The following is a 14,312-nucleotide window of genomic DNA, read 5'->3' as shown; positions in this document are numbered from 1 at the left end:
AGGAAGAGGATCTACCTCCACAAATGAAAGGTCTGCTGAAATGGTACAAGGGTTACATAAAAAATAAAAACGCCAAAGAATATATTTATGCGGAAGTTAGATATGAGCATCACTTCAAACATTACTATGTACAAATTCATCTGAGTGAATTGTTCCAGCTTTTCAATCTGCGCGAGCTCGACAAATCTATCATCAGTTGCTACGTTCTGTAAGTGATTTATTTCTACCCCATCTCGTTCATATTGCCTGCACTATATATATGTCCTAACTATATTGTTGTGTCCGCTATTATACATGCAGAATGAAGATTAAGGAATGCAGAGTAAGGAACATCCATGATGTTGGGTTCATTGACCCACACATCGTTAATGGATATGTGTTGGAGCATCACCCCGCCGACATGGAGGCAGACCTGTGGCAGTTTCTTACAAAGCAGGAACTCAAAAGTGATATTCTATTTCCTTACCATTTTGGGTGAGTGTTTCTGTCTTGAGCACATTCTCTTTTGTTTACTCCATGCATGGTATGTGGCCGGCTAATCGATGAGTTATGCATGACGTATTGTGCATGTATCGTGTCCGCAGGTTCCACTGGATTCTGCTAGTAATTAAAGTTGACACCTCAGAATGTCTCGTCCACGACTCTCTGAATAAGGATCCAAAGCTTTGGGTCGACATGAGAAGAATGCTGCAGAAGTAATTATTTTCATTCATTTGCGCTCTATATCGATCGGCCTATTTCGTTCATTTCCTAATATCAAGTAACTAATAACTCTCTTGTTCATTTAATTTTCTTTGCCTCGTAGGGTTTGGAGACGGTTCGTAGATACAAAGGTCGGTGAATTCAAAAAAGAGCTAGAATTCAAAAGGGCAAAGGCTAAGAATGGTGAGGATATTCAGCCAGCGGGGACCAATCTATGTGCATACTATGTCTGTGAGATGATCCGGAGATACACCTCTGAGCGGGTTCCAAGTGATACCAATGCTCAGAGGAATAACCTCCGGATGATGCTTAGTCCAGAAGCTCGCTTCCGACCACTTCAAGAGGAACTAGCTGGACGGTTCAGGAGGGAAGTCCTCCATCCTAAAGGAGAACACCATTACGAGGACGTAGAACTTTATATGCATTAAATTATGTATGGAAACTTGTTCAAAATTGTATATGGTCATCCGATGATATTGAATATATATTGTATATTCCTCTTGAATTCTTTTTGGTTCTAATTTCAAATTTGTTTGAAATTGTACATTCATATGCATGTATGTAGTACCGTAGAATATGTGAAACTCCTTCAAAATTAAAATAAAGCACAAAAGAAATAAAACAATACAAATTAAACAGAAAACAGGTTTAGGGGGGGGGGGCTAAAACCCTAAACCTGCGGCGGCCTTTAGTCGCGATTGGCCAGAAGAACCGCGACTAAAGGTCCTCCGCCCCGATGGCCGCCTGGCGCCCACGTGGACGGGCCTTTAGTCGCGGTTCTTAAGCAACCGCGACTAAAGGGTGGGGCCTTTAGTCGCGCCCGTTCGGTCGCGGTTGCGCAACCGCGACTAATGGCAGTTGCGAACCGCAACCAAAGGCCCTTTTTCCACCAGTGTTCTCACATGATAGTAAACAAAAATTCTGAAAAGGAATAAAAATCAATTGCATAAACTCTATCCCTTCCTTATCCTTTTAGAGATTGTATTGGAGCATTGATAATTCCAATACTCTGTCAACTATCAACGCTACACAATAATTGAAAATCCGAAGATTTTGCCATAAAACAATATGAGCTGAGAAGAGGACACCTAAGAGTATCTATACTCGGGTGTCACGAACCGGCCTTAAAGGTCCGGGTGGACAGCCCGGTCATTGGCCGGTCAAGAAAATTACCTAGACGGACTCCACATACCGGCTCTAAACATTCGGATTGACCGTCATGTCATATCCAACCCAAATCTAAGGCAGGTATGAGGAGGCCCGGGCGTGTCCGCCACGTCGGACAAGATAGCCCTATCCCACCATAAATTGCACCAAATCCCTCAAGTCCACCAAACCCTCCATCCTCCTCCCGCGCGTGCGTTCACCATTTCCCATGTCTGAGCCATCATCGTCCTCCACCCTTGCTCCCCCATCCTCGCCGTTGGCTCCCATCCGCCACCCTAGATGTCAACCAGCCCGTCCCACACTACCGCCACGGAGGCTAAATCGGTATCGTACGTGGGTCTCCCGTCCTTGGCTCCAGCATGAAAGCCGGAGAATGTCACCTGCAGGGACCGATGAAGGAGGCAGCAGGAGAAAGATGCGGTGTCACAAGGAGCGGATGTGGACCCCCCCCCCCCCCCCGAACCCCGTCCATCCAATAGCTGACAAGGAGCACTCCGACCTGGCCCGGATAGAGGATGATCCGACGCCCGGTTGGGAGGGCATTTCATAGTGTTTTCCACCAACGTTGACGGCGGCGGATGATGTCTTTCGCTCGCCCCCAGCTCTAACGGGCGCAAACAAGCACAGGAATCGGCGGCACCAGGTCTGCCCACTCCTGTTCGATGAAATGACACAGCATGACTCAATATCTTTTTTGCTCAATTTTGATCATTACTTTGCATATGTCATTGCAATTAGTTGCGCAAACCTTAGTTTATTTGAAATCATGATAATTTTAGGAGAATATAATGCCAGAGACGATCAATGATAATCAGGAATCGGCCCAAATGAACTATGAGTTGGAGGATCCAAATTGCCCTACGTTCGAAGTTTGTAGAACGTCAAACCCCAATCCCAACAAGAAAAAGAAGGCGAAGGTGCCCAAGGCAAGAGGTCCAACATTCACAACTATTAATGATATATTGCTGGTTAAATCTTGGTTGGCCATAATCTTGGACCCCATATGTGGCACATAGCAAGAGGGCAATGGATAGTGGGAGAAGATCCAGAAGTATTATCATGAACACAAACACTATGTGGAGCCACATCCAATTGTCACCACCCGTAATGTGGCATCTCTCCAGCATCGATGGGAGATCATTCAAGGGGAAGTGAACAAGTACGTCGGCTACTATGCACAAGTGCTTGGTTGTCCTCAAAGTAGGATGGGAGTGGCAACACACGTAAGTTTAATTATTTCATTTGGTTACCATTTTAGTTGCTTTTTTTGTTGCATTCTCATTGTTATACATGCATTGTTAGCTAGACGGTGGTGGTGGCCACTATGTATCAAGAAATGGAGAAGAAACCATTTGGTTTAGCCATTGTTGGGTGATATTGGATGGTAAACCAAAGTGGACATAGTTTGCGGAAGATCTCAAGGCTGGCAAGAGCAAGAATTATGGGTCAAGCTTCCACCAATCAATTAGGTTGGACGAAAAGAAGAAATTGTAGCGAAGAATGGAAGAGCCACCATGCCAAAGAATAACCGGCAAGTGATTGGAAACAAGTGAGAGAAGGTGAGGGCCTCCCATGATGCCGCGGGGACAAACATGTCCTCCACATGTACATGCATTTTATCGTAAGGGGGAACAAGAAATAGGAGAGGTACAAGCTCAAGTTGGATGTGCTTAAGGAGAGGATGGATTAGGACTAGGAGAGGGCGAGCAATAAACTACAAATTGAGAGGAAGAACATCGAGTTGTAGAGAAAGAGGCGGCGATCAAATGGGAGCTCGAGAAGGCCCAAACATTTGGAGAGACAGAGCTTGGGAATGAGACATTGCATCTTGCTCGAGACACGGAGGATGCGAAGATAATGTTGACGCGCGAAAGCCTCTTGGATGAGCAAGTAAAGACGTGGCTTGTGGGGATGGAAAGCAGAGGCAAGGATGCAGGTAGAACAGGCGGCAAGGATGGCCGCGGAGCAGACAACATGATGAGCGATCCATCACACTTGGACTTGAATTTCATTTTGCCATGTCCAGATTGTTGAACTATGATATTTTGCTTTGTTGAATTGTGATGAATTTGTGCTCTATGATCCACGTACATGGATTGCATAGATTTGAGAATCCACATTTGAGATGTGTGGGTGTCCGGCAGGCCAATGAGGGGTCGTCCAGCGCTGTCCATGGAGGTGCCCAGATGCTTTCACGCGCGTTTAGGGGCCTGATTTGCCAGGTCCTGTAGATGTTCTTATTGGACACTTCTTTGTTAAAAACCACTAAATGAAGTATGTTCACCGAATATACAACTTGAAGCCTGAACTCATCTACACCCTATAAACAACAAATCAAAATAAATACTATAAAAATTCAGATTTTTTGTGTGGCGAACGATGATTGACCGTGTGATGTCCCTGCCAAGTTTTAGGGCATTCGGATATGTGAGTAGCTCTCAGCAAAAAAAACAAAATCATGTCCGAACTGTACAAAACAACAAATTTTGTCATGAACACAAAATTTGTTCTTTTTGCCGAGAGCTACTCAGATGTTTAAATGCTCTAAAATTTGGCACGGACATCACGCACTCAAGCAACTTTCACCACTGAAAAGTTATTTTTTTTCAATTTTTTTAGTATTTTTAGCGAATTTACTGTTGACTCCTGGGCTCACGTGAGCCCGGGAGCCAAAACGCCTCGTCCAACGCATTACTCAATTGAAGCATGGAGAACGCCTCTCTGATCCGCCATGATATCATGGAAAATGAATCATGGACATGTGGGCTGCATTATTTATACCGAACAATAGAGAACAGATCAGGTCCAGATTCTTAGTTTGTTAGGCCAACTCCAACGCGCGACCCCAAATGGTTCAGCCGCATCCGTTTGGGGGTAACAGAAACTATAGCCACTGCGATAGCGATACTAATAGCAGAACAAATAGCCGGAGACGGAGATCTGCCTGCTGCTGAGCCCGTTCGTGACCCGCGTCCGCCTCGCTCCTGCGTCCGCATCCACACGGAGAGCTCATATGCACAGCTTCAAGTGCCAGGAAGCTCCCTGCCGCGCAGGAGCTGCTGGACTGGCCCATGTACAGGTTCACATTTGAGAAAAAAACAGAAAAAAAATCGTCACAAGACAATAAAATCCATGAATTCAGAAAAGTTCATGAACTTGAAAAATGTTCATTAAGTTTTTAAAAAAGTTCATCAAATTTGAAAAAAATCACTGATTTTGATAAAAAAAATTAACGATTTTGAAAAAATATTCGCTGAATTTTAAAAAAGTTCATCAACGTTGCAGAATTTTCTGTTATAATACATCGATTTAAAAAAAGTTCATCAATTTTAACAAATTTGAAAAGGTCATCATTTAAAAAATCACCAATTTTGAAGAAAGATCATGTAGTTTAAGTAAAGAAAAAAACCATTTTTTTTAGCTAAATGGGTCAGCCCAGCTTGGTGAGCTCCAGGCGCCCGTTTGCAAAATACATAGTAACGGACGTCTGAGCTTCAAATAGAATATGCCGTCCACACAGGCCTGACGTGGCGTGCCAGGCAGGCACACATGCCTGCCTCTAGACTGCCCAGTCACGGCCCTAGCTAGGCCATGAAGGCTCAACCCATTAAGCCACGTGTTGTGATGGCCTGTGACGGGCCAGGCACACGGGCTATCGGGTCGGCATGCCAAAACTGGCCCATTTGGCCAAGATCGATTGGAAGCGGTGGATATTCTCCCTCATAGATTATCTTTACTAGAAGAACGCCCGTGCGTTGCAACGGGGCCACATTAACTTTAAGAGTTCAATATCAGTTATGTTAATATTACATTTAATATTCTTATACATATCAAATGACATTGGTTATGGTATTTGAAGATTGATTACCATCCGTTAGTTGGGTTATCAAAGAAAAAATTAATTATCATATGTAGAAAAAGGAACTACATTGCACATGCTTACACCTCATCTACTCGTGAGAATATATAGAATTGAAGCAAACAAAATCGTATACAGAACACACCATCACTGTTTGATACTCCTGCATGCATTAGTGAAATAAGCACACAAGTTATAAAACCAACTTAATACAAAACATAAGATGAAAAATTCTTAATATAGAACATACGAAAAGGTCCCCACGCCAACACTTTGTGCCCTAAAAACAACCACAAGCGGTCCTGCATCATGATTTATTCGGTACATGTACAATCGTGCATCTGCTCCAGCTCATCAGAAACACAGACAATCATTATGCATATTTTTCGTAAGGTAGCTCAATATGGAACAACCTTGATTGAAACATCATTTCACTATAAATTTAAAGAAAATATAAGATTGGGTCATACACTAAAATACGTGCACATGAACTACCAAAGGCCATGCTAAAATAATATTAGATCTGATAATTTTGGGATATCCTCACAGGAAGTGATATCAAATAGAAACTTCATCATTTAAATACTCATCGACAATTTTGAGAAATCCTTACAAGAAGAAAGAGAAGATAGAAACTTGATCAATCTAAATACTCCTATAATGACCTCAACACCCTTAAAGTATATATGGACACCTGTGCCACACCGTGTCGATCGCGCCCGCCACTGCCGTTGCGCTCGCCGCAGCCCCCGCACCACTGTGATCCGCGCGATGCACACCCTGGCCACGCGCCACACTCTCGCTAGCTGCGCTCGCCCCGTCTGCTGCCGCCTATCCCTTCGCTCTCCCCGCAGTCATGCCCCTGCCTCGCGCCCCCTCCTGTCACAGCCATCTTCTGTCGGCTGCCCCCTCAGCCACGCCGGCCGCTTGCCTCGCCTGCTGCGTGCTGCTTCCTGCTTCCTGCTGCTATGCGCTGCTCTACCGCTGGTACGCTGTTGCGTCATGTCCTCGACACTGCCGTGGACAAACATGGCGGAGGGATTGTCAATGGAGTACGAGGAGGAGGTGGCGGAGAAGGTGTGGAGAGGCAGAAGGTCTGGGTGGCGTCAGCTGGTTGTGGTGGAGGTGTTTATGCGAGAAGGAGCTGGAGCGAAAGGAGATGTCACAATTGGAAAGAATCGCAAAAAAAATCATAACCTGGAGATCTTATTTCAAAAAAATGATAATATCGATGGAGGGGTGATTTCCTTCTATAGGTGGAAAACATAGGAAATATTGGTTGTTATCAAGAAAGATAAAAATTTAGGAAAGTTAGGTTTTTGAACTGATTTTTCTATGCAAATGAGGTTTTATTGTTTGGTAACGTGATATTAGTACCTACCCGTTTGTGACGTGTCTGGTTAAAAAAGTTTGCAATGCTAAGAAACTATTTATTGGGAGGAAAGTTTGTGACGTGTCTGTTATTTGTTTCCTAAAATAAATTTCACTAATGAGAGAAATCGATTAATTTAGATAAGTTAAGAAAGTTAGATTAAAATATATTATTTGTTTCCTGAAAATCTGTTATTTGTTTTTTAAGACAAATTGAACCAATAAAAAGAATCGATTGATTTGCATAATTTAAGGAAGTTAGATCCGTGATTTGTTATACATTAAAAAAGTTTTGGTTGTAATAAAGAGTGAAGAAAAAAATAAATCGATGGACTAGGATGGGAGGGGAGATGAAAAAAAACCAACAAAAATAAACTGAGACACAATTTCGCAATAGAGTGAGCGGAAGGTAGTCACAATTTCGCACAGGAGGCTTCTCACCTGTGAGAGCGATGGGGATTCGAACCCACGACCTCCTACAAATGCGGCAATGCGCTAGCCACTACGACACAAAGCCTATTGTGAAAGATTTGCAGGACAAATTCAAAGAGACTACCGATAGCAGCAAAAAGTAAACCATATCGCGAAATTCCAGAAAACTAGTCGACTAGGGATCAAACACAAGACCTCACTCACATAACCACGTCCATAACAAATGTACTACCTAAGGTTATGTGTCTAAAAGGGGCAGCCAGGTACATACGATCTATTATAGGCGGCAGATTAAAACTTTTTAAGAAGATTCAAACGTAATTTTTAAAAAGGAAAAACTTTTTGGAACACAAACATTATTTGGGAAGAATAAAAAGGAAAATAAAATTGAGTTTGAGAACATTTTTCGAAATTATGAAATAGTTCTTGTAAATGCAAACATTTTTTGACAAATAATAACAAAATTGAAAAAGTGAACATCTTTCAAAATTACAAATTATTTTTTTACAAAACTAGAGCATGTTTTGAATTTGCGAATTAATTTTAAAATCATGAATATTTTTCGAATTTGTAAATAAATTTTGAAAACTGTAGCATTTTTTGAATATGTGACAAACATTTTTTGAAATGCGTGGACATTTTGTAATTTGTGAACAAAAACTAAACATGCAAACATTTTTAAAATTTGTAAACAAGTTTTGAAACATGAACATTTTTTGAATATATGAATAAATTTTGAAGAGTATTTTTTGAATTTGTGAACAAAATTTGTAATTAGGAATATTTTGTGAAATTCACAAACATTTTCCAATATGTGAACATTTTTTGAATTTGTGAACAAATTTTGGAAATGGGTACTTTTTTAAAATAATACTGTGTTTGAACATAATTTAAAGGGTGAATTTCCGAACTTTTTTGTAAACATGAACATTTGTCGAATTTGTGAACAAAATTTTAAAATCACGAACATATTCTGAATTTTTAGAACAAATTTCGAAATGGAGAATAATTCTGAAAATCCCAAACAAATTTCAAACCCGAACATTTTTTGAGTACGCGAACATAAAATTGAAAATAATAAGATTTTTTAATATGTGAACAAGTTTTCAAAACAGGAATACTTTGTCAAATCCGGTCATAATTTGATAATTTCTCATAAATTTGAACAAGAAAGTTCCAAAAATATTGAAAACAAAAACATTTTTTGAAAACATAAGCATTTTAAAAAATATTGAACGTTTTTTAAAAGTATAAACTTTTTTTAAGTTTTCGGACAATTTTCAGAACATGAAACTCTTTAAAGAAAGAAAAATAAACTTGAAAAATATGAAATAAAAAAAAAGAAAAAAGAGAGAAGAAAAATAGACAGAAAAATGAAAAACCAAAAACCAAAACACCTAAAACCTAAAGGAGAACAGGAAAGCTGGTTCAGGGAAACCAGAAAAAACCGGCTGGAAAACTCTAGAAGGTTCCCAAAACCGGAAAACGATACAACAACTGAAAGGGCCCGGCTCAGGTGATCGCTCGATAGCCGGTCTCTGTGTGAATGGTCGACATTTCGACGCAAAGTGCGTCCAATAGGAAATTTCTCTATGGAGCTTACTCCTATAATATTGTTTGGAAAAGGAGGTTTGAAACTAGGCCCCTACATCAAGAAAATGTAGACAACCATTCTTATTAATTATTATGCAGAGTACAGAACAAAAGCAACCACGGTTGAATCGTTATAAGACATAAAAATAACATGTATAGAACGCATAAACGTCATGATACCATCGTCAAGACAGTCTGGACAAAGGTCTCATCGTGATTGCCGAGACCAGCCAATGAAGAACAACATAACATCAAGTAGAAAACATCGACAACAAGTAACGACGCAATTCCTTTGCCACTAAGCCCGGCTAATAAAGGTCAGGACAAGAATTTTCACTCCGGGCATGAAACGGTGCTCAAATCGACATCTTGGTAACGGATCGTCCGACGGTTGCATCCGCTAGTACTCCATGTGGGTCAAAATGGCACTAGCAAATTGGGGATGTGTCCCTCCCTTAGAGCATGAGGTGGATAAGGCAAGGTGGGTATGGGTATGTATGAATGTATCCCTTATCCTTTTATAGGTGATTTTATTATTATTGAAGCATCGATAATTCCGGAAAAAAAATTATGAGACCAGGTCTTACGGGTTAGTAGGTGAGACCCATCCTGATGGATGACACGTGGCATTCATGCTTTGTGATTTGTGAATGCCACGTGTCATCCATCAGAATCGGTCTCATCCGAATTCTATGAGACCTGGTCTCATATAATTTTTTTTCCAATAATTCCAGTACTCTAGTACCAACCGTCCACGCTGAGCAATAATGGAAAACCGGGACATTGTATCACGCCACAGTATGAACTGGGACGAGGACGCCTACCTGGACACAATCCCATTTCCCACCATGCAAGAAGCAACAGCCACGAAATGAACAGCGTTCACACATTATTCAATGGAAGCGTGACACACGCCTCTCCGACTCACCATTGACTCAGATCTCGGGACCCAACCCGCCTCTACATCACAGCATCGCAAACGAATCATATCACATGTGGAGCGCATTATTTATACTGAATTGTAGCCAACAGATCTGCTCAACGACTACATATATCCAATCCCAATAGAGGAACAGACAGAGCTATCCCAATAGCAGAAACCATGGCCGGCGAAGGGGATCTGAAGCTGCTGGGGCTGCTGGTGAGCCCGTTCGTGACCCGCGTCCGCCTGGCGCTGCACATCAAGGGCCTGAGCTACGAGTACATCGAGACGGACGTGCTGGACAAGGGCGAGCTCCTCCTCCGCTACAACCCGGTCCACAAGAAGGTGCCCGTGCTCATCCACAACGGCGTGCCGCTCTGCGAGTCGCAGATCATCGTGCAGTACGTCGACGAGGTCTGGGCCGCCGCCGGCGCGCCCATCCTCCCCGCCGACGCCTACCAGCGCGCCACCGCCCGCTTCTGGGCCGCCTACGTCGACGACAAGGTGCGTGTCTCTCTGCCAGTGTGTATTTTCCTGCTCTGAAATGCGGGCGCCGGAGTGACGGTGTCGGTCGACCTCTTCTTCTTGCTCTGCTCTGCAGCTGTTCCCGGCCTGGCTGGGCATCCTCCTGGCCCCGACCGAGGCGGCGAGGGCGGAGAAGGTGGGCGAGACGCTCGCGGCGCTCGCGCAGCTGGAGGTGGCCGCGGCGGAGTGCCTGGACGGCGGCAAGAGGCCCTTCTTCGCCGGCGACTCCATCGGGTTCCTCGACCTCGCCGTCGGGTGCAACATGTTCTGGATGGAGGCGCTGCGCAGGATGTTCGGCGTGACGTTCCTCGACGCGGGGAAGACCCCGCTGCTGGTGGCGTGGGCGGAGCGGTTCGCGGGCACCGAGGCGGCGACGGCGGTGGTGCCGGACCCGGACGCCGCGGTGGCGTTCGCCAGGAAGCTTCAGGCCAAATATGGTTCCGCGCCGCCTGCCAACTAGACTGGCTTCAGTTCAGTTCAGTTCAGTTCACTCCAAGTAGTAGCAGTGCTCATCGTGGAACTGTGTCGCGAATCGGGTGTGTACTTTGGAACATGTAGCACTTGGCTACTCGTGTAATAAAGCCATGGAGAGAAATCATGGATTATCTTTTTTACGTGAAGAGGTGGAATTATCTCGCCCGGCTCCATTGATGCCAACCCATCTCCCTATAGACAGCGATTGCACAAGAGCCGGTGCCCATCAAGAGATAAGAGAAGGATGTTCCACCGAGCTCTCTCAGAGCTCAGGCACTCTCGGCCGTTGGATCGGTTCGCTTGATGGAATGACCTCGTCCGTCGGATCAAAGAAAAGTTACTGCTGAAATGAATAGTTACCCCGTTTCGTGCCACCGCCTGTAAAATTGGATGGCCGCCGAGGGCATTTTCGTCATTTCACTCGTAGGGGGTATAAATCACATTGGCTCCTCTGGAGATGACCTAGCTGCCGCCTCCTCCCGCACTCACGCCCCCTCCCCTCTTCCCAGCCGCGGCTCCCCACCCTCTTCCTCTCGCCCCCACGCCGCCATCTCTGCCTCCTCCCCCCTCCGGCCGCCACCTCTGGCTCCTCCCCTTTCGCCGCTCGTCCTCCTCCTCCCGCTTCTCATCCCCGTCGCGCCTCCCTCCTCCTCCCCACGGAATCACAGGCGGCCCTCCCTTGTGCTAGCCGCTCTCGGTGATGAAGGGCGGCGGAGCCAGGAGCAGCAGCGGCGGGTTGATGCGGATGCGGCTGCGGCTCCCTAGTGCTCCTCTCGTGCTCCCTCTTCTCATCGACGGCTTCTTCGGCTCCCTCCTCTTGGCCAAGGTAACATAGCCGGTGGCGGTGGCGATGGATGTGGGGATCCTGAACTTCACCCTGTAGAGAGGATCGACGACGGCATGGGGTGGTTGCCCCAGCTGTTGTTGTTGCTTGGGGCTCAGGGTCGGTGTCGGCGTGCTGATCTTACACTAGTGCAGAACCGGGCAATAGCACCGGTTCGTAAGGCCCTTTAGTGCCGGTTCCATAATCGGCACTAAAGTGTGGGCACTAAAGCCCCCCCCCTTTAGTACCGGTTCAGCACGAACCGGTGCTAAAGGGCAACCACGTGGCACGAGCCAGCTCCGGGGGCTGGGAGCCCTTTAGTACCGGTTGGTAACCGGTACTAAAATGTTTGGGGGGTTTTTGGTTTTATGATTTCTTTTTCATTTAATTTTATGTTTTCCATTTTAATTCTTTTTCGTTTGCTGGTATTTTACGATACTACACATTGTACACGTTATGCATATATATATATAAATAGAATTTCTAGTAGAACCAATCATATATATATCATCAATGTCTCACAAACCACCATATTAATTCACACATACACACATGTATAGCTATATACAATTTCTCCTACATATGCATGTTGCCTTCGGAGCCAGTGGCATTAGCCTAATTGGCGGAGCACGATGACAATTGGAAGTGGTTCATGACCTGGTCGATGGGGGCGGTAGCGGGTAATAGTATTCTCCCTTCGGATTTATGAACTGGTCGAGCAAAAATCCCGCTATTTCCTCTTGAAGTGCTTCTACGCGCTCCGTTTCTAGGAGCTTGTCCCGCACCTCTGTGAATTGTTAAGAAGGAGATCAATATGCATGTGTATTAGTTGTGTGACTAGATATCGATAATGCTGTAAAAATTGTGAATAGTGTTCTGACAAGCGTACCCATTCCTGTCTTTGAGATCTGCTCTTTTCGGACGCCATCATGTGAATGTTCTCGCAAACGCAGAATGCACTCAGATCAGTCCCCTGCGCCTGCTTCAGGGCCTTAATTACGAGAATGAAATTTAATTTGATCAGATAATAATTAATCAAGCATGATAATTAAAGCATGATAATATCTTCAACTCATTTAAAACATATGATGATCACCAGATGCCTGCTTATATAAATATATATACCTCGCCGGTCTTTGTTGTTTCAGGATCAACATGTTCTTCGTCATCGTCATAATCGTAGTTCATGACTTCATCAATTCGGTCGTCGCGATCGAATATCATATCAGCCTCTCCGGTGTTGTTTAGAAATTCGGAGCCATCATTATCTTCTTCATTCTGATCATCATCTGGCCCGCATATCATATCGAACATGGTTTGTTCTCCCTCTCCGTCGGTATTGTCCGCCATAGCTTTTATTTAACTATGCCAAAAAAATATAAAACAATTTAGTATTCAAATTACATCGTCTCGAATAATAGATATAATCTCTAATACATCGTCTCGAATAATATATAATATTGAATACTACATCACTGGCTAGGTAGCTAATTAAAAATCGAATACTACAGAAGAATCTAGGACACTCGCGGTTCCTGCAGCGCGGGCGGTGGACACCCAAAGAGAAGGAACCCTCACAGGATCATAGCTGAAGTGAGATCCCTAAAGAAACTGCCAGGTACTGGAGAACCTGCCGCCCTCTAACGCAACCATGTAGCGATGGACGTGCTCGTCCTCCTCCCTGACACGGCGACATACCACCTCCGGCGGGGCCGGCTCCCTCCGCACCGAAACTGGCCCACGCGAACGCCACCAAATGAGATCAGGGTCGACAACGGGACCCCGGGCCGGGTTCCTCATCAAGCGGCGCGCCCCTCCAGGCAGCACCTCCCAGTGCCAGCCCGGCAGAGCCCAGTCCCGAACATGGGTCAGTCGGACGTCGTCGCGGACGAGTCGACGGCGAGGATGCGGGCCGGGCATCGTCGAGAACAAATACTAGCTATATGCCCGCAAAAATTAACATTTTTTTAATGATTGGATTTTGATAACTAAAATTTCTAACATTTCTATATAACACTAATTATGCTATCATTGCATATGTCAAAATTCTATATGCTATTTCATACTAATTAAGCATCTAACACTAAAAACAGAAAACACAACTTTTATACATCCATTAAAAAACTGAAAAACAACATTATATAAAAAAATTCCATACTAATTAAACACTATTATATCCATCTAACATGCATTCATACATATATACTAGTGAAAAAATAATAATCTAAAAAATCTAAACTAATTAAACATACAAAATACATATATACTAATATGTACATGCATTAATTCATACATATGTACGTGTGTGTGTGTGTTCATCATGCTTGTGTGTGTGGGGGGGGGGGGGCTCGGGGAGGGGCGGCGCCCATGGTGGCCGCCGGGGGCAAGGGAGAGGGGTTAGAGGGGGAGAGCTCACAACGGGGCGACGGCGACGGCGAGGCGAC

The 14,312-nt window shown here is 44.4% G+C and overlaps 1 protein-coding gene across 1 annotated transcript; it reads left to right on the top strand.

Moving 5' to 3' along the window:
- The first annotated feature begins 10,131 nt into the window (after window positions 1-10,131).
- LOC123149203 (probable glutathione S-transferase GSTU6) lies at window positions 10,132-11,191 on the top strand. The gene is made up of 2 exons (XM_044568789.1): window positions 10,132-10,550; window positions 10,648-11,191. The coding sequence occupies exons 1-2, from the start codon at window positions 10,227-10,229 to the stop codon at window positions 11,029-11,031; spliced, it is 708 nt and encodes a 235-aa protein (XP_044424724.1). The 5' UTR covers window positions 10,132-10,226; the 3' UTR covers window positions 11,032-11,191.
- The last annotated feature ends 3,121 nt before the right edge of the window (window positions 11,192-14,312 follow it).

The sequence above is a fragment of the Triticum aestivum genome, chromosome 7A, assembly GCF_018294505.1.
Source record: "Triticum aestivum cultivar Chinese Spring chromosome 7A, IWGSC CS RefSeq v2.1, whole genome shotgun sequence".
Lineage (NCBI taxonomy): Eukaryota > Viridiplantae > Streptophyta > Magnoliopsida > Poales > Poaceae > Triticum > Triticum aestivum.
The sequence above is the reverse complement of the archived record's forward strand: the minus strand, read 5'-3'. Positions and strand labels throughout refer to the sequence as shown.